The sequence below is a fragment of the Leucoraja erinacea genome, chromosome 20, assembly GCF_028641065.1.
Source record: "Leucoraja erinacea ecotype New England chromosome 20, Leri_hhj_1, whole genome shotgun sequence".
NCBI classification, from domain to species: domain Eukaryota; kingdom Metazoa; phylum Chordata; class Chondrichthyes; order Rajiformes; family Rajidae; genus Leucoraja; species Leucoraja erinaceus.
This window is the reverse complement of record NC_073396.1, coordinates 11,350,816-11,374,873: the sequence shown is the minus strand read 5'-3', so window position 1 is coordinate 11,374,873 and position 24,058 is coordinate 11,350,816. Positions and strand designations below refer to the sequence as shown.

General features: G+C 44.5%; 1 protein-coding gene across 2 annotated transcripts; it reads left to right on the top strand.

Moving 5' to 3' along the window:
- Positions 1-1,477: 1,477 nt before the first annotated feature.
- Positions 1,478-10,526, top strand: ube2ia (ubiquitin-conjugating enzyme E2Ia). 2 transcript variants are annotated; one of them, XM_055651266.1, is made up of 8 exons: positions 1,478-1,833; positions 2,639-2,775; positions 3,019-3,097; positions 3,785-3,868; positions 3,954-4,026; positions 5,486-5,595; positions 7,739-7,818; positions 9,857-10,526. In XM_055651266.1, exons 3-8 carry the CDS (start codon positions 3,032-3,034, stop codon positions 9,918-9,920), a joined length of 477 nt encoding a protein of 158 aa, XP_055507241.1. In that variant the 5' UTR covers positions 1,478-1,833; positions 2,639-2,775; positions 3,019-3,031; the 3' UTR covers positions 9,921-10,526. The 2 variants fall into 2 exon arrangements, with proteins under 2 accessions (XP_055507241.1, XP_055507242.1); XM_055651267.1 differs by lacking the exon at positions 2,639-2,775 and having other exon boundaries at positions 1,479-1,833.
- The last annotated feature ends 13,532 nt before the right edge of the window (positions 10,527-24,058 follow it).

Genomic DNA, 24,058 nt, shown 5'->3' with positions numbered 1-24,058 from the left:
GGCAATTTACAGAGACCTATTACCCTACACACCTGTATGTCATTTGTGTGTGGGGAAAAAACGAGTACCCCGAGGAATCCCACGCAGTCAGAGGGAGACGACTCCCATGATGAGGATCGAATCCGGGTCTCTGACACTGAGGCAGCTGTGCCACCATGCAACTCTCAAAACTAGGAGGTATGATACAAAAAAATAAGGTGATGCAAAATTAAATTGAATATATGGTTGACAGTAAGGAGAACAGTTGGGGACTTGATAATATAGATGGTTTGGCCACATGGGAAATTTGATCCAGAGTTGAGTGGTAATACACTTGGGCATGAAATATATAATGGGAGAATATTGAGTATTGTAAGGGAATTTGGGAGTGCTGACCCTTAAATGTAGCAATGTAGGTCAACAAGGTGATTAAAGAGATGTAGGGAAAGGTTTCCTTCATTTGCTGAGACGCAAAGGTTATGCTCAAACTATAAAACACGGGTCAGACAAGGACTGGCATGTTACATGAAGTCTGGTCACCAAAATACAGGAAATAAGTCATTGCACTGAAAATGTAAAATGACTTTACAGGAATGGAAAATTATAATCGAGAAAAGACTGGATAAACTTTTGGAATGTTGAGTTAAATTAAGTGTATAACATTATGAGCACAGATGACCTTTATAACGTGCCAAAACCTGAAATCAAATTCAAACTGGACATAACTCCTCTTGGAGAACAGGCGAAAATAGACAATAGGTGCAGGAGTAGGGATGTCAAGAGAAATGTGAACGAACAGTAAACTGAGTGTTTAAGAAGGAACTGCAGATGCTGGAAAATCGACGGTACACAAAAAAGCTGGAGAAACTCAGCGGGTGCAGGAGCATCTATGGAGCGAAGGAAATAGGCAACGTTTCGGGCCGAAACCCTTCTTCAGACAAAGTAAACTGACTAGGTTGCTGAAAGGGCAAAGATGTGAGTAAGTTGGTGGGCAGAAGACGGTGCAGCAACTGAACACAGCAATATTCGGGATAGATATCAGCAAAACATCGGGAGATCAAACGTTTCTATGTCTCCAAACATTTGATTATTTTATGGGTGATACTTTTGTTTTTGTAAAGGACAAGATTAGGCTTTGTTCCTCGGAAGAACACGCTTCTAATTATTCATAGCAGAAACCTTAGCCTGAGTGCAGAAGAAGGGGACGGCAGCAGAGCAAACCCCCGCAGTCTGCAGCAGGATCTTTGGTCTGCAGAACCATCTTTGGGCAGAACCAAAGATACTAGAGGAGCAGAACGACCCGGGAAAGGGGCGGAGCTGCAGACGGGCAGGTGGAGGGCGGGGTTAGAGTTTGATGGGCATGGCCACTGGAAGAGGCGAGGTTGGTGGGCGGTGGGCGGAGTCAAAGCAGGAGGGGTGGGATTTGATCGGGGGCGGGGTCAACGCCAGGGGGGTGGAGTCAATCTGCGGGGGCGGGGTTTCCCTGCCGGTGACGTCACCAACGGCCCGGTCACGTGGGGGCAGCGGCACGGCAGGATCCCAGCGTGTGAAGCCCGGGCGGGAAACTCCTGCCGCGGGTCACAGTTCACGGCGTCGGTTTAAAAACTCTCACGGACCGGAAATCACCTGGCGCGTTCCGGCTGACTAAAGCGGTCTTGGCCCTCGGTTGCGCGCCCGCTGCCCGGCCCTTGGTCCAGTCCTGTACCTGGTGCCCTGTACTCGCTGTCCGGCCCTGTATCCGCCGCCTGTCCTGTACTCGCTGCCCGCCCCCAGGGCTCGGCCTCCATCCTCCGTCAGGCAGCCGCCGGGTCTACAGCTCCGAGGGGCGACCAGGGAGACGGGCGTCCGTGGCAGGTGAGGAGAGCGGGCACGGGGGCGCGCCCATGTGGTGGTGGTGGTCGGGGGTGGGATGCGGCACGGGGGCGCGCCCAGGTGAGGGGAGCGGGCACGCGCCTAGATGGGGGTGCGGTACGGTGGTGGTGGGGTTAAGAGCCTGAACGAGCCCATGTGTGTGGGGGTCAGGGCCTCCGGGTGGGGGCTGCTAATGCCGGGATAGAGTAGGTGGAGGGGGCAGCTGAAGGTCCGGGTAGCTGCAGGTATTGACAGAGGAGGTTGGGCCGGCGACCCCACTCGTCCCTTTTCCTAGTTTAGGCTTCGGCCCCCCTTCCTTCTCCAGAGCAATGTGCAGCCTTGCCCCAGCCTGCAGCCTCCCCCTGCTGAACGGGCACTATCCTTGGTTCTGAGGCCGCCACTTGCTGCAGGATATTCGGCCGCAGGGTGCATCGCTGGTCTATGAAACTTACCGAATAGTGATAGGCCTGGATAGAGTGGATGTGGAGAGGTTGTTTCTACTAGAGGGAGAATCTAGGACCAGAGGCTATAGCCTCTGAATAAAAGGACATACCTTTAGATGAGGAATAATTTCTTTAGTCAGAGGGCGGTGAATCTGTGGAATTCATTGACACTGACGCTGTGGAGGCCAAGTCAATGGGTATTTTTAAGGTGGAGATTGACGGTTCCTGATTAATACCGGTGTCATGGGTTTTGGGAAGAAGGCAGGAGAATGGAGCTGAGAGGGAAAGAGATCAACCATGATTGAATGGTGGGGAGTACTTGATGGGCTGAATGGCCTAATTCTTCTCTTGTCACTTATGCCCAGGTTTGCTCCCTACTGGACCCAGGGCTGTGATAGCCAGCTGCTGGAAGCTTCAGAATATCTTTCTTATCAGCCAAAGAAGTTGCCCAGGGTTCGGCACCTTTGCGTTTGGTCTGGGCAGAAGCCCTGCAAAACTGAAGGTATCTCCCATCTGCCCAGCAAGACTTATTGCAATAGCATATTTTGTTTGATTACTGTGACCACCTGCCCATGACCCCTGAAAATCCTATCCACAGCATTTGTAAATTGTGGGATGTGAGAGGAGTATAGAAGCCTTGTAGTGTGTGGGGTTAGAGGATGGAAATTAAAGGGTTGTTTTCATGTACTGTAATATAAATGTGTGAGTCTACCTACTGATTGCTCACTCTTCTCCCCATTCCCAGAGACTTTGACAAAATGTCAGGAATTGCGTTGAATCGCCTTTCTCAGGAAAGGAAAGCATGGCGCAAGGACCACCCATTTGTACGTATGTTTATACCAGCACCGAGGTGCTTTTCTACACTCTCTTCAGCTTATCGCATTCTACCAGAAACTGCATACACTATTCCAGGTGCAGTCTCATCAACATCTTCTGCAACCGTAACACAATGTCCTTATACTCAGTGCCCTTTCTCATGAAGGCATGTGGCTATACACTTTCATCTTTACCATCTTGTCTACCTGTCTTTCAGCGTGATGCCAAGCTAAAGTTATCTCTGCCTGCACGTGGTAATAAAAACTTGTACCATTCATCACTTTTAAACTTTGCCCCACTCACCTTAAAGCTATGCTTTATTGACTTTGACATTTACTCCCCAAGAGAAAGGTTCTGACTGTCTATGTTAACTACGCCTCTAATTAGTTCATATACTTTTATCAGCTCTCCATTTGACCTCCGCCCCAGATAAAACAATCCAAGTTTGTCCAACTTCCTTATAGATAAAACCCTCTAGTGCAGGCAGCATTCTGGTAAACATCATCTGCCCTTTTCCAAAGTATCTACATCCTTCTTGGAACTGGGTGACCAGAACTGTGCACAATGCTCCAAATGCTGCCTTACCAAAGTCCTATAGAGCTGCAACATGACTTCCTGACTTTTATACACTACTCTCACCAATGCTGGCAAGCGTACTGTACATTTTCTTTACCAATCTTATCTACTTCCTGCAGGGTTTTGTGGCTGTGCCTGTGAAGAATCCAGATGGCACGATGAACCTGATGAATTGGGAGTGTGCAATTCCAGGCAAGAAAGCAGTAAGTAAAACTGGCCAAGGCTGCACTCCTAATATTGAGTGAAATAAACTTGTGTATAAAATTGCCTTGGTTTTTACCTCGACAGACAACTTGGGAAGGAGGCCTGTTTAAATTGCGGCTGCTCTTCAAGGATGATTATCCCTCGTCACCACCAAAGTGTAAGTCTATTGCAGATACTTCAAGAGTGAGTTAGATTTGGCGCTTACGGCTAAAGGAATCCAGGGATATGGGGGGGTAAGCAAGAATAGGGTACTAATTTTAGATTTTCACCCATTATCATATGGCCTACTCATGCACCTATTTTTCTATATTTGTGTAAAAACAAAAAAATACCTGAGGCAGAAATGAAGATATTTTTTAGAGTTCCTCTGTTGCATTCTCCTTGTATTTTCATCCAAACTTCTGAAACATAGACATAGAAAATAGGTGCAGGAGTAGGCCATTCGGCCCTTCGGGCCTGCACCGCCATTCAATATGATCATGGCTGATCATCCAACTCAGTATCCTATACCTGCCTTCTCTCCATACCCCCTGATCCCTTTAGCCACAAGGGCCACATCTAACTCCCTCTTAAATATAGCCAATGAACTGGCCTTGACTACCTTCTGTGGCAGAGAATTCCACAGATTCACCACTCTCTGTGTGAAAAATGTTTTTCTCATCTCGGTCCTAAAAGATTTCCCCCTTATCCTTAAACTGTGACCCCTTGTTCAGGACTTCCCCCAACATTGGGAACAATCTTCCTGCATCTAACCTGTCCAACCGCTTAAGAAATTTGTAAGTTTCTATAAGATCCCCACTCAATCTTCTAAATTCTAGCGAGTACAAGCCGAGTCTATCCAGTCTTTCTTCATATGAAATTCCTGACATCCCAGGAATCAGTCTGGTGAACCTTCTCTGTACTCCCTCTACGGCAAGAATGTCTTTCCTCAGATTAGGAGACTAAAACGTAGGCAATACTCCAGGTGTGGTCTCACCAAGACCTTGTACAACTGCAGTAGAACCTCCCAGCTCATATACTCAAATCCTTTTGCTATGAATGCTAACATACCATTTGCTTTTTACACTTTGAATGTCTGCCTCTTGCTCCTTGAGCCGTCCAATACAGGGATTAACATTCCTAACCACCCCCCACCCCCCATCCTATCTAAACAGCCTGTGATCTTGTACGTTTGCCATATTTCTCCTTGCAAGGAGAAGCTGGGGTTGCCCTCCACTCCAAACTTCAGTTGAAATCTCTCAAACCTAGAATCATTTTCTGCTCCATCTAGTGGGCCTTCACATCCTGTCTACAGTGGCCAAAAATGATTGTGGTATTCCATTTGTGGCCGAACCAGTACCTTGCAGAGGTTCAATCTAATTTTCCTGCCTTTGTAAACGATGGCCCTGTTTATTAATTTCAGAGTTCCATGTTGTATTTGATTGAGTAGTTTATAACTTACAACTTTTGAACATGGAGGTTCAGTGTTATGGATACAGGTGTTCATGTATTGCATTTGTCTGGACAGAAAAAATAATGTAATAGAACAATACTGTTTGGGAGTCTTGAGTGACTGGCCTTTGTTTAACATCCTTCTTTAATATGTTCAGCATTTAACTTTTGCTTTTGCTTTTAAGGTAAGTTTGAACCACCAATATTCCACCCAAACGTATATCCATCAGGAACTGTTTGCCTTTCGATATTAGAAGAGGAGAAGGACTGGAGGCCAGCAATCACCATCAAGCAGGTTAGGTTAATGTGGAGTGGGGCAGGAGAGGGTATAATGTTACAACTGTGTAGAAAGGAACTGTATGTCCAGGTTAATACCAAAGATAGACACCAAGTACTGGAGTAACTGAACAGATTAGGCAGCATCTCTGGGTGAAAAAAAATTAGTGGCGTTTCGGGTCGTGTCTGAAGAAGGGCCCCACCCTGAAACATCAACCATCCTTTCTCCAGACATGCTGCCTGGCCAGCTGAGTTACTCCAGCACTTTGTGTCTATCCAGTTATATATAACATCTGTCAGGTGGTCCAAATGCAGACCTCACCATTTTTTGTTAGTCGGCACACTTTTTGCCTCAATCTTTCCCTGGTCCAGGTCTGGAAAGACAGCACACAGTGGCCATTATCCATACCAGTGGGGTATGTTTGTGAATGAGCGTTGCAACAAATCCCATCTCGCCCAGTGTGTACATACCAGCAGCTTCTACTTCAGGGTGACCGTAATTGGGCTCTATCCCAGCCCGATAATTCACCAGAATTACTGCCCTGCTCAATATTGCCCAAGTTGTTTGTAATGGCTTTGCTAACATTAAGAGCAGGGAGCTCACCTAATGTGTAGGAAGGAACTGCAAATGCTGGTTTAAACCGAAGATAGACACAAAAAGCCAGAGTAACTACAGCATCTTTGGAGAAAAGGAATAGGTGATGTTTTGATCATGTTTAGATCTCCTAATGTCCTAGCTTTTAATCTTCTGGCTAATTATGTGACTGCAAATCAACCTACATACTATTTGTACTTTGAGTGTAATAAGTTTCCAATAGAAGTGGTACATTCTTTCACCTTTCATGTTCATGGATGTGGTCTGGTGTTCAGTGCATGGCCTCTCCCCTTTGAGCAGCTACAACTTGCAAGATATTTTGAAGCATTTGACCGATTTTGGTATTAGTAGCATAAACTAACCTCCAATAAATTCAGTTGACACAAAGTGCTGGAGTAACAGTGGATCAGGCAGAATCTCTGGAGAAAAGGTATGGATGACTTTTGGGTCGGGACCCTTCCTAGTATCTCCTGAATTCTCTCCCCCATCCCAGTTGTCATACTAGTTCCACTGTTCGCATCCTTGTATTCTTTCGTTATCATCTCTTCCCCAGTGAACAATGGGCCATTATCAGAGCTGCCAAGTAGTACGGATTTTCGGTGTTTTGTACAGAAATACGATAAGAATACGAATGTACGGTTTTGCTTCGTAAAATACGGATTTTAAAAAAATCAGCCGACTTCTCTCATCTTGCTGCTTAAAAAATGCAAGGATATAAAAAAAGTCATACAGTAACTGTAAAAATTATAGCGGATTAAATCTACTAGTATTTTACATTTCAAGATCTGGATGATTATTTTTGTAAGCTTTGATCTGCCTGTCCCGCTCCAGGTTTAAACAGCGCTGTAAGTTTAGCGCGTGGGAATTTAAACGAACAGCGCTATGGGTTCTAATTATAGCGCTACCAGCTGGAGAGCTATTGCCTTCACACGTAGCGCTATGGCCACAGCGCTATGGGTCACAGACTGTTTGGGGAGTGAGAAGGAGTGAGGGAGTGAGAGGGAGGCTTCCAAAATGGCTTCTGCAACATCAACTAAAAGCAGGAAGCAGCCGTTCAAACAGCAGTATACAAAGAGATGACAATGTATGCACCGTCAAATAAGGTGCGTAGAAGACGTGTCAATTGGTAGCAAAGTTGTGCATTCTTGTACTCTTACATGGGTATAACTGCACATAAAAAAACATTTTTTTCAGCAAAATAGCACTGCGTAAAAATACTGATTTCCTCAGCAAAATACTGATTTTCAGGTACTAGAATACTAAAATGCTATGACAAAACTTGGCAACTCTGCGTTATGGGCTTCACCCTTCCTTGGTCATCTATTGCTAGGCCTGCTTTGTTCTGACTTTTTCATGCCATCCAGAGATGCTGCCTGAACTTTGTGTCTATCTTTGGTATCTACCAGCTTTTTGCAGTTCCTTTCTACACTTTCAATACATTTGGCTGGCCTGTAAAGCCCTTTACTGTATCTCCTACCCACTCTGAGAGAACTGTCATCAAGTTATCGTATTGCACTGAGTCATGGAGGTAGTATGCTGTTCTCATGTTTTCTTTGTTTTTGCTCAGATACTATTAGGCATTCAAGAACTTTTAAATGAACCAAATGTTCAGGACCCAGCCCAAGCAGAAGCATATATGATCTACTGGTAAGCATCAGCTCCTACATTGTCACCAACAGTTGGTTATGCAGAGATTCAACAAGGATGACATTTGATCTAACCTGAAATCTGCCAGCTTTCTAGAGATGTCAGCAGATTGATATGTTGGTGTTCTTTTCCAAAGATAACTTTTTTTCTGGGAAATGTGGTTGGGGGAAGGCACACTTTATTTTAGAAAACGTTGGTTATCACAGAACCAAGGGAGGGTAGATATGATGTTTGAGCTTGCATTTTTCTAAGACGATGCTAACTCTGCTATATCGTCAATGGTCTTGACCAGAGCCGCTCTTCCATGTAGAGCTGTACGGCAGCAAAGCAGCCTGCTTTGTGGCATGCTGTCATGCCAACCAAATATCCATTTGTACTTATCCAACTTGCTAGCAAATAATCTATTCCTCGACAATTCTAGTGTCTTCATTTGAATCCGTCACTTACAGACCACAACTGTAGAATGCAAGGTTGTGTTAAAGCATGCTCAGTTATTGCACAAAACAAATGGTCGCTCCTCCAAGCTGGTTACAGGGAATATTTGATTAACCTTTCCTCCAGTATGAATCTGGGAGACTTATAGAATTGCAGTCATGTCCATGGTGCATTAGGTTGTAAAGCACTGGTTTAAACGTTAAAACAAGGAATTGAAGATGCTGGTTCACAAAAATGGAAAAAACATTTCACCGGCTTGAGCACCTGACCTACAAGGATTAAGTCCCAATCTGGTGCCTGGGTGAACGTCACTCAACAGATACAGGGCACAGGGTTTCACAATGGCTCACCACTAACCTTCAATTAAATAAATTTCACCTGGGAGCAATATTCCTAGATGCCACTGGAAACTTTCGCAATAAGGCAAAATGGATGTCCAGTCCCTTTACGCTTCCATTTGCCCTGGTAGTTGCTCAGGGCCTTTGTTTCTTTGTAGAACTGAGACTCAACTGGTAGAGAAAAGGAACTGCAGATGCAGCTTTATATAAAAAAAGAAGAAAAAAAGACAGTGCTGGATTAACTCAGTGGGCCAGACAGCATCTGTGGAGAACATGGTTAGGTGATGTTTTAGGACAGGACCCTCCTTCAGTCTGAAGAAGGATCTCAACCTGAAACATCACCTATCCATATTCTTCAGCAATGATGCCTGGCCTGCTAAGTTATCCCAGCTTTGTCTTCTGCGTTGTAATTGTGAGTTGAAAGTAAATGCATGCGTTAGTTCAATATTGAATTTTGATGGGTGGAACTTTAAAGAAATAAACACTTCCAGCTTGATAAGGATAAATTGATATTCCAAGCTCTGAACTCCTGGAATTGAGTTAGAGTTCTAGTCATGGGGAAGTGCAGCCCTTTCTGTGCAGAAAGCAAAAATCACAGTGGTGCAGTGGTAGAGTTGCTGCCATGTAGTACCGGGGACCTGGTTTTGATCCTGACTACAGGTGCCTTGTCTGTACTGAGTTTGTACATTCTCCCCGTGACCTGCATAGGTTTTCTCCAGGATCTCCAGTTTCCTCCCATATTCCAAAAACGCACATCTTTGTAGGTTGATTGGCTTGGTATCATTATAATTTGTCCCTAGTGTGTAGGATACTGATAGTGTATGGGGTTGCTGGTCGGCATCAACGCGATGGGTCGAAGGGTCTGTTTCTGCACTGTATCTCTAAACTAAACAGCTCATCTGTTTTGTTCACTGGGATCCAGTCAATTTTAATGTTAATTACCTTTACTCTTGTGTTGATTTGCAGTTGGATTGCTCGTAGGTATTCAGACATTTTTCTAAGCCAAATTTAGAAGCACTCTTCAAAGAAATTTAGTTTGAGAAGGCAGCACAGCAAGATTGAGCTGCCAGTGAGACTTGGGATATGTAGTGCTGAGGAATTTCTCCTCCCCATGTTTAACAGTTGCAAAGGACCAGACGATGTTCAGTCAAAGGAGCAAACGTGGCCAGAACCTGTACTCCAATTGAGATGTTCAGGTGGCTGTGTATAAACCATGGCTTAATTTGAGCAAAGCCTCTGTGGGTAACAGTGTGTTCCTTTTGCAGTGAAAACAGCATGGAATATGACAAGAGGATTCGAGCTCAGGCCCAGCGGTTTACCCCAACATAAGTGTGTGCCAGGATGGGTTGTGCAATGGAGGGCAAGAAATGACACAGCAAGTCCTTTATCACTTTCACGAAGTGACCATGCTTTAAGGTGGGCTTTCGTTTTATAAAGTCCCAGTGTATTCTTTCCACCAGGAACCATCTGAAGACTAAGTTTGTTTTCCACCTCCCTCCAATCCTGGTTTTGTTTGCTGCTTGTCATTGGCACCTGCTGCAGAAATGAGTATTGGTCACTTTGAACCAGGCACTCGCTGACTCTGCCCGATCCAAACCAGTTTTGGGATCTCTCTGCAATTTGTAGTTTTGATGGTTGAACAATAAAGAAATAAACACTTCTATTTTAATAAGGAGTAAACTGATATTCCAAGTGCTATAAAACGCTAAGACTTTTGTATTTCCATAATGCATGTCTGGATGGTAATACCATTGCTGTCTGTCTGCATTTAAATGAAATGTTGTGCATGGCTCTGTTGATGCAGATATGGGAGTCTTTGTGGAATCTTGTGACTCCTCTAGGAAATGGGCTGGACTCCATGGGCTGTGAAATATTATTATTTGCAGTCTCTTGTCCCTATGTGTCTATAAGAATAATAAAGGATTTGTACAAAAATGTTTCTGGTGGTTACTCCTTCCTGGGCCCCACTGCTTTTCTTGAGTGAACTGCTGAGTTGAGCAAAATTGTTCCAATTCGATAGCTCCTTTCAAAGAGGCAATGGCTCTGCTGATTTCCCCCTCCCCACCCCAATGTGTGTACAAGATCAAGAGAGGAATAGATCGGGTAGACGCACAAAGTCTCTTGAGCAGAGTTGGGGAATCAAGAAGATGCAGGAAGATTGTTCCCGATGTTGGGGAAATCCAGAACAAGGGGTCACAGTTTAAGGATAAGGGGGAAATCTTTTAGGACCGAGATGAGAAAAAAAAATTTCACACAGAGTAGTGAATCTCTGGAATTCTCTGCCACAGAAGGTAGTTGAGGCCAGTTCATTGGCTATGTTTAAGAGGGAGTTAGATGTGGCCCTTGTGGCTAAAGGGATCAGGGGGTATGGAGAGAAGGGAGGTACAGGATACCGAGTTGGATGATCAGCCATGATCATATTGAATGGCGGTGCAGGCTTGAAGGGCCGAATAGCTTACTCCTGCACCTATTTACTACATTTCTATGTAAGAACCAGAGGACATATGTTTGAGGTGAGGGAGGGGGAAAGATTGAAAATGTTACCCCTCGGGTTCCTACTAAGAGGGTGGTGGATGTATGGAACAAGCTGCCAGGGGAGGTAGTTGAGGCAGGTAGTATCGCAACATTTGATAAACATTTAGACATGTACATGGATCGGACAGGTTTAAAGGGATATGGGGCAAACGTAGGCAGGTGGGACTAGTGTAGATGTGACATTATGGTTGGTGTGGGCAAGTTGAGTCGAAGGGCCTGCTCCCACAATGTATGACTCTTAAGGGTTGACAGGCAGAATATGCTTTGTGTGTGCTCACTGTTTCTCCACCCGTAGAGTAGGATCGACATTTGTTTAAAGAATGGACATGAGCCAAACATTTAACCTCTTGCTTTTCAGAACCCTGCCTTCTCATCTAATGCACGTTTCTGGGGGTACTTGCATCAAGGGAGTACAGATTGAGAGACATCTTGGCTTGTGGTAGTGACAAAACCAAGTTGTGTCAAGGTGATGCTGTGGTCTTTTTATTTTGAGGCTATATTTTGAAATTATGTAAAGTGTCTAAATAGAAGTAGTCTTATTTGCTGTAACTGAAGGATCAAGAGAGTATGTTTTAATTTTTTTTCAGATTTATAACATCCTGGGCCTTGGGTAGGGAAATCAGTTCAAACTCATTCCTTAAGGGATTTATTATAAGACTCAGTGGCAGAAACAAACTAAAGTTCTGGGGTCCTCTGCTGACTATGGGCTATTTTGGAGTGTATTGTCGACTGGTGTAGGGGGAGGGGCTGATGGCTTCTTCCTGGGCTAGCGCAGTTGGATAACGATATTATTAACAGTTTGTAATTGAGTAATACAACGTCATTCCATGATGCAGGGGCTGGATCAGAGCTATGGCAGAATGTTAAGATTCTGGCTCCTGCCGCAAGTGAACATCTGAGGTCTGCATTGAAGTGCATCCTGTGGTTTAAAGGCCAGGCATGCTCTGGCAATACCATGTGAAGTGACCTTGGCAAATTTACAGTGAACATATCCTAGCAACTGCAGCACTTCATGGATGGCAGGGTGATTGTGTAGCTTCTGTTGGTCGAAAACGCAAAGCATTGACCTGAAATGTTAATTAATTTTCTCTCTACATAGATCTGGCTATATCAGTTTGTATATTTCCCAGCAGTTTGCTTTTGTTTTCTTCATCCCCACTCCCCAGCTTCTCTGCTGTGTTATAAGTGTGGGTCTTGGCCTCTTGCAACCCATTCATTGGCCTTAAGGTGTCAGTGTTAGACACTTGCAATCTGCTTCTTACTTTCCACGTTTTCCTTTGCAGACAACCCCTCCCCAAAGTAACCTGCCATATCTCAAATTCTAAATATTTTAAATACACCCATGACAACAGATAAATCTAATATTTTCAACGTATTTTTGAAGTTTGTTAATTTGTTTCAAATTTATACAGCAACAGCAGTGCACTTCAGTAATGTCTCATCTTTGTGCCTTAAGTAATCCCCTGACTCCTCAGTAATAGCCTGGGGTTGTGTGCTCAGGAATACCCAGGTCCTAAGTATCTCATTATTCTAAGCAGCTGTCCCTCAGTTTTTATTCCATTTGTGCACAGTTCAGACTTGTCACAATACCAGCTAGGCTTCTATCTTTGAGAGACACAGCCCAAAAACAGACCCTTCAGCACTTTGAGTTTGTGCCAACCATCAAGCCCCCATTTTATTCTTCCCCTTGTTCCCTTCAACGCTCCAACTAATCTACTGCTTGATGACACACCATTGGTGTGAGCAAATTGGAGTACCTGGGAAAGCTCCAGTCACAGGTAGAACATGAAGACCCCACACAGGCAACTGAGGAACTTGCTCCTCAAGATTATCGTAAGTGAACATCTCAGTCAGTATATACTTCATAAAAGTCCATCAGCAATATTGCTGGTGGTGCCTGTACAATAAATAGTGACAGTCATGCAGTTAGCACAGTTGCTGCCTCAACTCCTGCAACTGGAGGTCAATCTAAAGATTCACTATCCTCTGGCAGAACTCATTTCCCTTTTGTCCTGTACTGAATAGATCTAGGCACAGTGCTGCCCTGTATAGATGCTCGTATTCCTTCAGCACAATATCCTTTATCGTGTGTTAGTGTCCCCACATGGATCATGAAGGCTGGATCTTCCCCTCCTAATCCAGGTTGCGGTAATATGTCCTCGACCATCGTACGGAGTTGCCAGCACAGCTTATTTATTCCAGTATCAATGCTGTCCCTGTCATCATGATTTTCATTCTCACTCCCCCAACTTGAATGGTCCACCATACTTTGGTCAGCATGCTCATCCATGCTACACTCTCTACCTTTATCAATATTGTATCTGTCAAACAAATGCAAGGGCAGAAGCGAACACTAAGAGATAATTTGCAGAGCCAATTTAGCCACCCATCTTTAGAATGTGAGAGGAAACGAGTGGACCAGGGAAAGCCCACACTAGCTCAGGGAGAGTGCAAACCACTCTGAGCGCCAAAGGCTAGGATTGAACCCAGACCGTGAGAAAGCAATGCTGTACACTGTGCATGCCTCACTAAACTCTGCCAGGTATAATTAGTTGCTGGGCAGATGAGATGGTCTAAACATTGCAGAGTACAGCATTAAATGGATCCACAAAGCCATTGGTTACCAAGGAGACGGGCTGTACAGCACTCAATGCGAGAATAAGGGCATGGAAGTGTGGTTTGCTCAATCGTATTTCTAATATTAAATTAGCGTCAAAAGCCTCTGCTCACTTTCATCAAACCGTGACTCACTTTGTGAACAAAATACTAAACCCATTAAGTGTCCCATTTACACTTGTGCATTTTTTTAAGTGATTCGACCTGCTAAACGCAGAACTCGCTGCACGCCTCTTTCAAGGCTGAGAAAATCCACATGATTGGCAGCTGACTGACAGCACGCCTTTGTCCCCGAGTTCTATGGAAAAAGAGGAAATGCTGCAACCATCGATTGGCTGCAAAATTCATACCATCTCAATCAAAGACTTTAAGTCAGGAGCCTGGGGTGCGGCAAGCCATTCATCAGCAAAAGGATGCAGGGCTCTGAGTGAGGCTAGACCCACATCCTTTGAAAATCTCGGCAGAAATAAGTATCGGGTGTTGTGCAATTGTTGATGTTGGCAGTTCTGGACACTGGTGAAAATGCCGTCTGATGCATGCAATTCTTCCACTAAAAAATCAATATCTTATCCTGACATTAATTAATTCATGCAGAAAAATGTACGGCTTTTTGCGGATTATGATGTAGATTAAGTTGTCAACTGTAGTGTGTTCACAAGGACTTAGAACAAAATAATGAGTGCAATGAGGTGATGTTGGGTTAGTTTAGTTTAGAGATACTGCTGGGAAACAGGCCCTTCGGCTCACCGGATCCATGCCAACCGTGCACTAGTTCAATCCTATGCACTGGGGACAATTTACAGAACTAACGAAAAAACTTTCACGCCTTTGGAATGTGAGAGGAAACAGGAGCAACCAGAGAAAACCCACATGGTTACAGTGAGAACAGACAAACTGTGTACAGGCAGCACCTATAGTCTTGATCGAACCTGGGTCTCTGGCGCTGTACAGCTGTGCCTCTACCGCTGTGCCACTGCTTCCACTGATCTGTTGAGCCAAGTCAAGAGTGTTTAATTGTCATGTACTGACAACAGAACCATGAAATTTTGACTTGCAGCAGCATTATAGGCCTGTAACACAATACACATAGATAATGTATAATAAACAACAACAAAAAATCCATGGAACACGGGCTGAAAAGATGAAGTATGAAGGGAAGCTGGCCAGGAATATAAAGAAGGACAGTAAAAACTTATAACCATATAACAATTACAGCACGGAAACAGGCCATCTCGACCCTTCTAGTCCGTGCCAAACACATAATCTCCCCTAGTCCCATATACCTGCGCTCAGACCAAACTTCTTTAGACATGTTAAGGGAAAAAGAGTAGCAAAGTCAAATGTGGGTCCCTTGAAGGCAGACACGGGTGAAATTATTATGGGCAACAAGGAAATGGCAGAAGAGTTGAATAGGTACTTCGGATCTGTCTTCACTAAGGAAGACACAAACAATCTTCCAGATGTACTGGAGGACAGAGGATTTAAGGGGGTAGCGGAACTAAAATAAATTTTCATTAGGCGAGAAATAGTATTGGGTAGGCTAATGGGACTGAAGGATGATAAATCCCCTGGGCCTGATGGTCTGCATCCCAGGGTCCTCAGGGAGGTGGATCTAGAAATAGTGGACGCATTGGTGATCATTTTCCAATGTTCAATAGATTCAGGATCAGTTCCTGTGGATTGGAGGATAGCTAATGTTATCCCACTTTTCAAGAAAGGAGCGAGATAGAAAACGGGGAATTACAGACCAGTTAGCCTGACTTCGGTGGTGGGAAGGATGCTGGAGTCTATTATTAAAGAGGTAATAATGGGGCATTTGGATAGCAGTAAAAGGATTAGTCCAAGTCAACATGGATTTACGAAAGGGAAATCATGCTTGACTAATCTTCTGGAATTTTTTGACGATGTGACAAGTAAAATGGATGAAGGGAGCCAGTGGATGTAGTGTAGTGACCGGAAGCAAAGGGTAGGAGTGAACGGGTCCTTTTCAGAATGGCAGGCAGTGGCGAGTGGAGTGCCGCAAGGCTTGGTGTTGGGGCCGCAACTGTTTACCATATGTATTAATGATTTGGATGAGGGAATTAGGAGCAACACTAGCAAGTTTGCAGATGACACAAAGCTGGGTGGCAGTGTGAACTGTGAAGAGGATGTTAGGAGGTTGCAGTGTGACCTGGACAGGTTGAGTGTGTGGGCAGATGCAGTATAATATAGATAAATGTGTGGTTATCCGCTTTGGCGGCGAAAACAAGGAGGCAGATTATTATCTCAATGGGGTTAGGTTAGGTAAGGGGGAGGTGCAGCGAGACCTGGGCCTTACAGGTACAGCAGGCAGTGAAGAAAGCTAATGGAATGTTGGCCTTCATAACAAGAGGATTTCAGTAAAGGAGTAAAGAGGTCCTTCTGCAGTTGTATAGGGCTCTGGTGAGACCACATCTGGAGTATTGTGTACAGTTTTGGTCTCCTAATTTGAGGAAAGACCCTTGTGATTGAGGCAGTGCAGCGTAGGTTCACGAGATTGATCCCTGGGATGGCGGGACTGTCATATGAGGAAAGATTGAAAAGACTAGGCTTGTATTCTCTGGAGTTTAGAAGGATGAGTGGGGATCTTATAGAAACATATAAAATTATAAAAGGACTGGACAAGCTAGATGCAGGAAAAATGTTCCCAATGTTGGGCGAGTCCAGAACCAGGGGCCACAGTCTTAGAATAAAGGGGAGGTCATTTAAGACTGAGGTGAGAAAAAATGTTTTCACCCAGAGTGTTGTGAATTTATGGAATTCCCTGCCACAGAGGGCAGTGGAGGCCAAATCACTGGATGGGTTTAAGAGAGAGTTAGATAGAGCTCTAGGGACTAGTGGAGTCGAGGGATGTGGGGAGAATGCAGGCACGGGTTATTGATAGGGGACGATCAGCCATGATCACGATGAATGGCGGTGCTGGCTCGAAGGGCCGAATGGCCTCCTCCTGCACCTATTTTGTATGTTTCTATGAATAAAAACCCCAATACCAGTATGAAAGATCGTGACTCTCTAGCCTGGGACACAAAGACGGACCCGGCGTGGGACGGGGGGGGGAGGGCTGTCGAATACTGAGAGGGATCCAATGGGGGTGGCGGCGAGAACAAAGAGGAATCTGGCGGGTCGTCTGCGGTCAGGTGCGCTGGTTCACCCGCTGCGGGAAGATAAGACTGTACTAAGAGCTTTTGAAACTTTGCCGGCACCAGAAACGTGGCGACACTTTGTGTACTGCCAGGGTGAAGTCTGCTGGATGATTTTACTGGATTGTATGCAACAACAAAGAATTTCACTTACCTAAGTACAGGTGACAATAAAGTACAATTGAATCATTGATTGATTAACATTACAATAATTAGTTGAAAGCATTCAAAAGTAGTCTTTGTGATAATAGAAATGATTCATAATAGCAGGAACTCTAATTGCACTTTCCATCCATGCAAATAAAGCCATAGGCAAATGAAGAGATAAGGCACATACAAAAGTAATACAAAAGACACTAAAAAAACAAGAAACTAATATAGATCCAGGCAACTGAGAAAAAGCAAACAGCCAAAGGTGACAAAACAAATAGTAAGAGCTACAAAAGGAGAATGAAATGAGGTTTGAAAGGATATAAAAACAGAAAAATATTTTGCAATTGTATTAAAGAAACAGGGTGAATAGGAGCACAGTGGAGGCTTGAAAAGATATATTGGGCGATGATAGAAATGTATTGGATATTGAATGTTTACATTATTAAGATGGAGGAATAGAACGGCAATCTTCTCTGCCCACTCTTCAACAAATATAATAAATTGGTCTGCGACTCGCTGATACTAACGAGCGGAATAGCAATCGTGAAGAAAATGATGGCAGCAGAGGCTGAGAGATCCACAGGATCAGGCAATTACCGGCACTAGTCCAGCAATAATTGTATTCTAAATGAGTGGCATTCTTGTAGTTCTGACCACTGTTGTTTCAAGCCAGTCAGAGTGGCAGAGAGCACAATTCCACAGTGCAGCATCTGCACCGAACAACACTCATGATTTTGATGAGTAGGAAGAGCTGGAAGGATTTTCGAGGTTCCATCTCTTGCGAGTTTTTTGTTAAGTTTTGCTGTTAATGTTTGGCAATTAATGTCGGATTTTTACATTTTTAGTCTTGGGTAAGCAATTCTCAGAAATGATAGGAGCAGAATTAGGCCATTCAGCCCATCAAGTCTACTCCGCCATTCAATCATGGCCAATCTATCTATCCCTCTTAACCCCGTTCTCCTGCCTTCTCCCCATAATCCTTGACACCCATACTAATCAAGAATCAATCTATCTCTACCTTGGAAATATCCACTGACTTGGCCTCCACAGCCTTATATGTTTGCTAGAAATAAAGGTGACCAGTGAGAACTGGTTACCAGCCAATTACTATCGGGGATAGACACAGAGTGCTGGAGTAACTCAGCGGGTCAAGCAGCATCTCTGGAGGAAAAGGAGAGGTGACGTTTAGGGTCTGGACCCTTCTTCAGATACGAGTCGGAGTTAGAGATGCTGCCTGACCCACTGAGTTACTCCAGCACTTTGTGTGTATCTTTGATATAAACCAGCATCTGCAATTCATTATTTCTACCATGGCTGATCATGGTCTTTGGAATTTCAGCAAGAATAAACACATTTCCCAATATATGTAGTAAGAAACGTGGGAGGCCACTATAGAATCCACAGAGGGCAGAAGGATGTATTTTGGTAAGTGGGCATTTAGGTGAAGTGCATGGAAGATGCTTATTTTTAGTTTCTGCTTAGTGAGTCAATGTAATAAATAACGGCATGACCGAGCACATCAGACCCATTGAATATACATCCCACAGCAGGGAAGTACTGCAGGTCACATCCTGTATGCTGAGCTAAAAAGGTGAAGGAAGAGTCATCACTTGGCTGGACTTCAGCTACAGCTCTTGGAGCTTGATCAGCGGCTCATATCACCACAGTCTAGGGTCCTTCTGCTGCCTCACAACGGTGGCGGATATGGTGGAGACGTCTCTCAAACGAGGGAAGAGATATCACCCCAGTTAGTGTGTAGGAAGGAACTACAGATACTAGTTTACACCAAAGATAGACACAAAATGCTGGAGTAACTCAGCGGGACAGGCAGCATCTTTGGATATAAGGAATGGCTGATGTTTTGGGTCGGGTCTGAAGAAGGGTCTCGACCCGAAACATCACCCATTCCTTCTATCCATAGATGCTGCCTGTCCCGCTGAGTTACTCCAGCATTTTGTGTCTATTGCCAGGTATAATTATGGCTTTTGGGAACACTACCAAATATAACAGCAACAAATGGACCCAGCAGTAGAGTTTCTGCCTTAAAAACGAATGCAGCACCGGAGGCCTGTGTTCGATCCCGACTGCGGGTGCTATCTGTACGGAGTTTGTACGTTCTCCCCGTGACCTGCGTGCGTTCTCCCCGAGATCTTCAGCTTCCTCCCACACTCCAAAGACGTACAGGTTTGTAGGTTAATTGGCTTGGCAAATGTAAAAATGATCCCTAGTGGGTATAGGATAGTGTTAATGTGCGGGGATCGCTGGTCGGCGCAGACCTGGTGGGCCGATAGGGCCTGTTTTTTAGTTTAGTTTATAGATAAACTAAACTAAAAAAATGTATGTCTAGCCGTGGAGAATGTCAGTGGAATTTTGCACAGTTCTTGTACATATTTTTTATCCTGAATACAGTTTAATTTGATTTTTTTTAAATATCATCACAGTCCATCTGCAAGGTGAGGTGTTTTCATGGATTGCACATTTCAGGAGAATGCAAGCAGCGATGGTCTGGGTGTGCCAGGCAGTCTAGAAAAATCAGGCAGATATTTCAGGAGGCTTCATTTTTTTACAACCAATATTCAGTTCTGTGTACTGATGAAGAGAGGGTATTCCTGGAGAATGCACTTGGATGCTTGCCCATTCCTCCCTCTCTCCATCCTCTCCCACCTGTCACCTTCCACCTATATTTCTTCCTCTAGCTTCATAATTAGTGCCTCTTTTAATCCTATCCCGCAGTTTTTGCCTTTTCATCTCCGGCTTTTGCCAGTCAAATCCCCAGATTTTGTCCCGCCCCACTTCGCTTGCATCTTTCTCTCCTCCTACTACAATCAGTCTGAAGAAGGGCCCTGATCCAACACCTCACCTATCCGTGTTCTCAAGAGATACCATGCATCCTCTGTGTCTATTTTTGTAAACAAGCATCTGCAGTTCCTTGAGACTTCATTGAAGACCCTCTAATCTTCGTTGAGTTCTGACGAATGATCTTCAACCCGAAAAATTAGCTCCATGTGGGTATGGAAACAGTTAGAAGACGTAGACGAATGTGTGTTTAAGAAGGAACTGCAGATGCTGGAAAATCGAAGGTACACAAAAATGCCGGAGAAACTCAGCGGGTGCAGCAGCATCTATGGAGCGAAGGAAATAGGCAACGTTTCGGGCTGAAACCCTTCTTCAGACGGAGACGAATGTGTGTCTGTATAGATCGTGAAGAAGGGAAGGTTTTAGATTGTTTGGGCAATGGAGAAGGTTCTTTGAAGTTGGTAAGAAGGAACTGCAGATGCTAGTTTGCTCCAATGATAGACACAAAATGCTGGAGTAACTTAGATGGTCAGGCATCATCTCTGGAGAGGAGGAATGGGTGACAGTCTCTATAGCAAAACGTCACCCATTCCTTCTCTCCATAGTTGCTGCCTGTCCCGCTGAATTACTCCAGCATTTTGTGTCTACCTTTGGAAGATGGGACTGATAATGACCAGACAGGTTTGTGGGTGGTGTTGGGAAGGTTTAAACTGGTTTGCCCAAGGCAGAGAAGCTGAACAAAAGGTTTGGAAGGGAGAAAGCAGCAACATTGGAGCTGGAAGGCAGAAGATCACCTTACACCAGGTGGCCACATTCCCAAATTCTGGTTCACCTCGGTTATCTGCGCCAGCCACTTCAAAATTCTCATTACCTTCAGGTAGTCAAACGTGACAGTGAAGGGAACAGAAAATTGGTTGATGTGGGAAGGAACTGCAGGTTGGCAACAGACCATCCTCGCATCTCGTCTGCTGCCACAGAATCTCCTGTCCGCTCCTCGGACAATGGACTCACCCACCACTAGGGCTCTGCCCAACGTCAGTCTCGCCGGTCGAGTCCCATCTCTAGGATTGGAAGGCTTACAGGGAGGCCTTGATCTGAGTGCTCACACTGCCTGCTATTATTACCCTTCTTACTCCCACATACTTCCTGATGGATTCAACAAAGTGCTCAATGCGACATACGAACAAAGCAGAGGAGATTGGACAGCCTTGCCTGTGTCCAGATTCTTTTCACCTGGAAATATCACCCACTCCTTTCCTTTATCCTTCTCTCCTTCCTCTATTTTTTACTTGACCCTGACCCCCCCTCCCACTCCTCCTGCTCAACAGTTATTGCAAGATTGACAAACAAGAAATGGCCGTCATTATCTGCTCTGATTAAAAAATGTCCTTTTGAAATAGAGCTCAAAACAAAAAAGTTAATAATAAACATCTCCTTATGAATCCAAGATACACTTTGATGCTAATTCAAAGACATGGTGAACAGCAAAATCCCTTCTTGCATTTCCCTTCCACATTATGCAGCAGAGCAAAGCTCGTCTTTCATCTCTGTCAGGATCTCAGTGATGGTTGGCGCATGATAGACTGCAATTATTTGAACTGATATTTGAATCAAAATGCGAATACAGTTGATCCTTGTTCAGACGTTCAATTAATTTGAAATAATGAGACTCTTTGAACCCTTTGTTGTTTGTGATAATTCAGGTTATTTCAGTGACACCATGGCAATTTGCTCAGTTTTATCACGGGTAATTCTCTCCGCCACTGGGTGAGCGTGTCCCTTTGGCCAGCCCTTCCGAGCCTGTCTAGACAGTAGGTGGGGGAAGTGAAGACAATTGTGCGTCTCATGTTCGCAGCGAGGACGATCCGGATTACAAAATGTGCCACTGGCTGGGACAATCAGGCAGCTCAATCAAGCCCATCGACAGAGCTGAGAACAACACTCAACCTTTAAATCAGAGCCATCACGTCCCTCATCCCCTGTCAAATACTTCAATGGAAATCTATTCATCCTAGTCTCGAAATCTCCAAAAAACATATTACAAACGTCCATCCCAGCTGAGCTGATGCTGGATCATTTGAACTAAGTTCTCCATTGTCATTTAAAGTTGTCACATGGAATGAGATTACACCTTGTATCTCGGAGCGTGGGATCTCTGGGTACTAACGAGGGAGGGTCAAACTTCAGTGTGGATGGACAATGCCCACAAAAAGCCATCCCAGGATTCATGCAAACGGGAATTTCCACTGGGTTTTAATTTCATTTATTCGTTCGGGAGATGTGGGTGTTGCTCCAAGTTTCTTATTGGTCCATCAACTGGGGAGGCAAGTGTGAGTCAACACATTGGTGGACCAGGACTTATATAAGATAAACCAGACCATGGTGGACTTCTTTCCCTGAAGAACATTAATGAACCAGATGGAGGTTTTCACAACACGCTCCTATTATCCCTATGTGGAGATGAGTGGTAGAATTCAGGGAGAAATTGATGGGATTGTGAGGAGGTTAGGAATAGTGTAGGAATAGTATAAATGAGGGTTCACTGTTCAGCGTGAACTCGGCAGGCCAAAGAATCTGGTTCATAAGTACATGTCATAGGAGCAGAATTAGGCCATTCGGTTCATCGAGTCTACTCCACCATTCTTTCATCGCTGATCTATCTTTCCCCTCTCAACCCCATTCTCCTGCCTTTTCCCCATAACCCTTGACACCCTTACTGACCCAGAATCTGTCAATCTGTGCCTTAAAAATACCCATTGACTGGGACTCCACAGCCATCTATGGCAATAAATTCCACAAATTCACCCCCTTCTGACTAAAACATTTTCTCATCTTCAAAAGGTAGTCCTTTTATTTTGAGGCTATATCCTCTGGTCCTAGATTCTTCCACCAGTGAAAATATCCTTACCACATCCACTCTATCCAGGCCTTTCACTATACGGTATGTTTCAATGAGGTTCTCCCTCATCCTTCTAAACTCGAGCGAGTACAGGCATAGAACCTTCAAACGCTCATCCCCGATTAACCCAATCATCCTCGGGATCATTCTCGTAAACCTCCTCTGGACCCTCTCCAACGTCAGCAATCTTCTGCTGATATGGGGCCCAAACCATGGTTTCCATGTGTTACAGCTATTATGGCTCCACCTTCTATCTCCTAGCACTTCTACAGTTCAACTGTCCACAAGTGTCTTCATTAAATCAAGGTTTACTAAAAAGGCTTATAATCTCAGAGTTCCCCCCCGATCAAAATAAGCTCTCAGTGAAAATTGATAACAAGGAATTATCAGGTCCTTATATGGATTTTTTTTTTAAAATAGACACGACACAGAAGGCATAGTCAAAATAAAGAGGTTGAACTTGTATTCATTACAATGTATGAGATTTTTGTATAATAAAACGCTGGTGCAGCGGTAGAGTTGCTGCCTTACAATTCCAGAGACCCGGGTTCGATCCTGACTACGGGCGCTGTCTGTACAATGTTTATACGATCTCCCCGTGACCTGCGTGGGTTTCCTCCAGGATCTCCGGCTACCTCCCACATTCCAAAGACATACAGGTTTGTTGGCTAATTGGCCTGGTAAAATTGTAAATCGTCCCAAGTGTGTGTAGGATAGCGTTTGTGTGCGGGGATCGCTGGTCGGTGCGGGCTCGGTGGGGCTATTTCCGCGCTGTATCTCGAAACTAAACTAAACTAAAAAGTATGTTTGGAGGTAAGCTTAGAGTAACTTGCAACCCACATCAGACGGGAATGATCAGCTGTGCCGACAGAAGCAGGGCCATCAAGTGATTGCCGGAGTGAATTGCGTGAAGAAAGTATACATTTATATGACTGTTATAAGAAGATATGATTCTACTATCACTGAACTGGAGCAAAAAAAAGGTGCGTGGCTGTAAACACTCAGCCGGTCAGGCAGCATCCATGGAGGGAAATGGACAGACGACATTTCTCGTCTTCCTCTTTGTGCGACAGATCTGCAGCCTCGTCTGCTTGCGTGCACTGATTTGGCCTTTGAACTCTCCATGTTTTTTCATAGCTTTAGTTTTGAATTATAACACTAATTCCACTTCACTCTCTAACCCGGAATCTTTTTCCCAGCTGGAAATGTCAACTACTAGTGAGCAAGGCTTTAAGGTGAGATGGGGAAACTTTAAAGGAGATGCGTGGGGCGAGGTTTTTACACCGAGTGGTATCGTGCCGAGAACATGT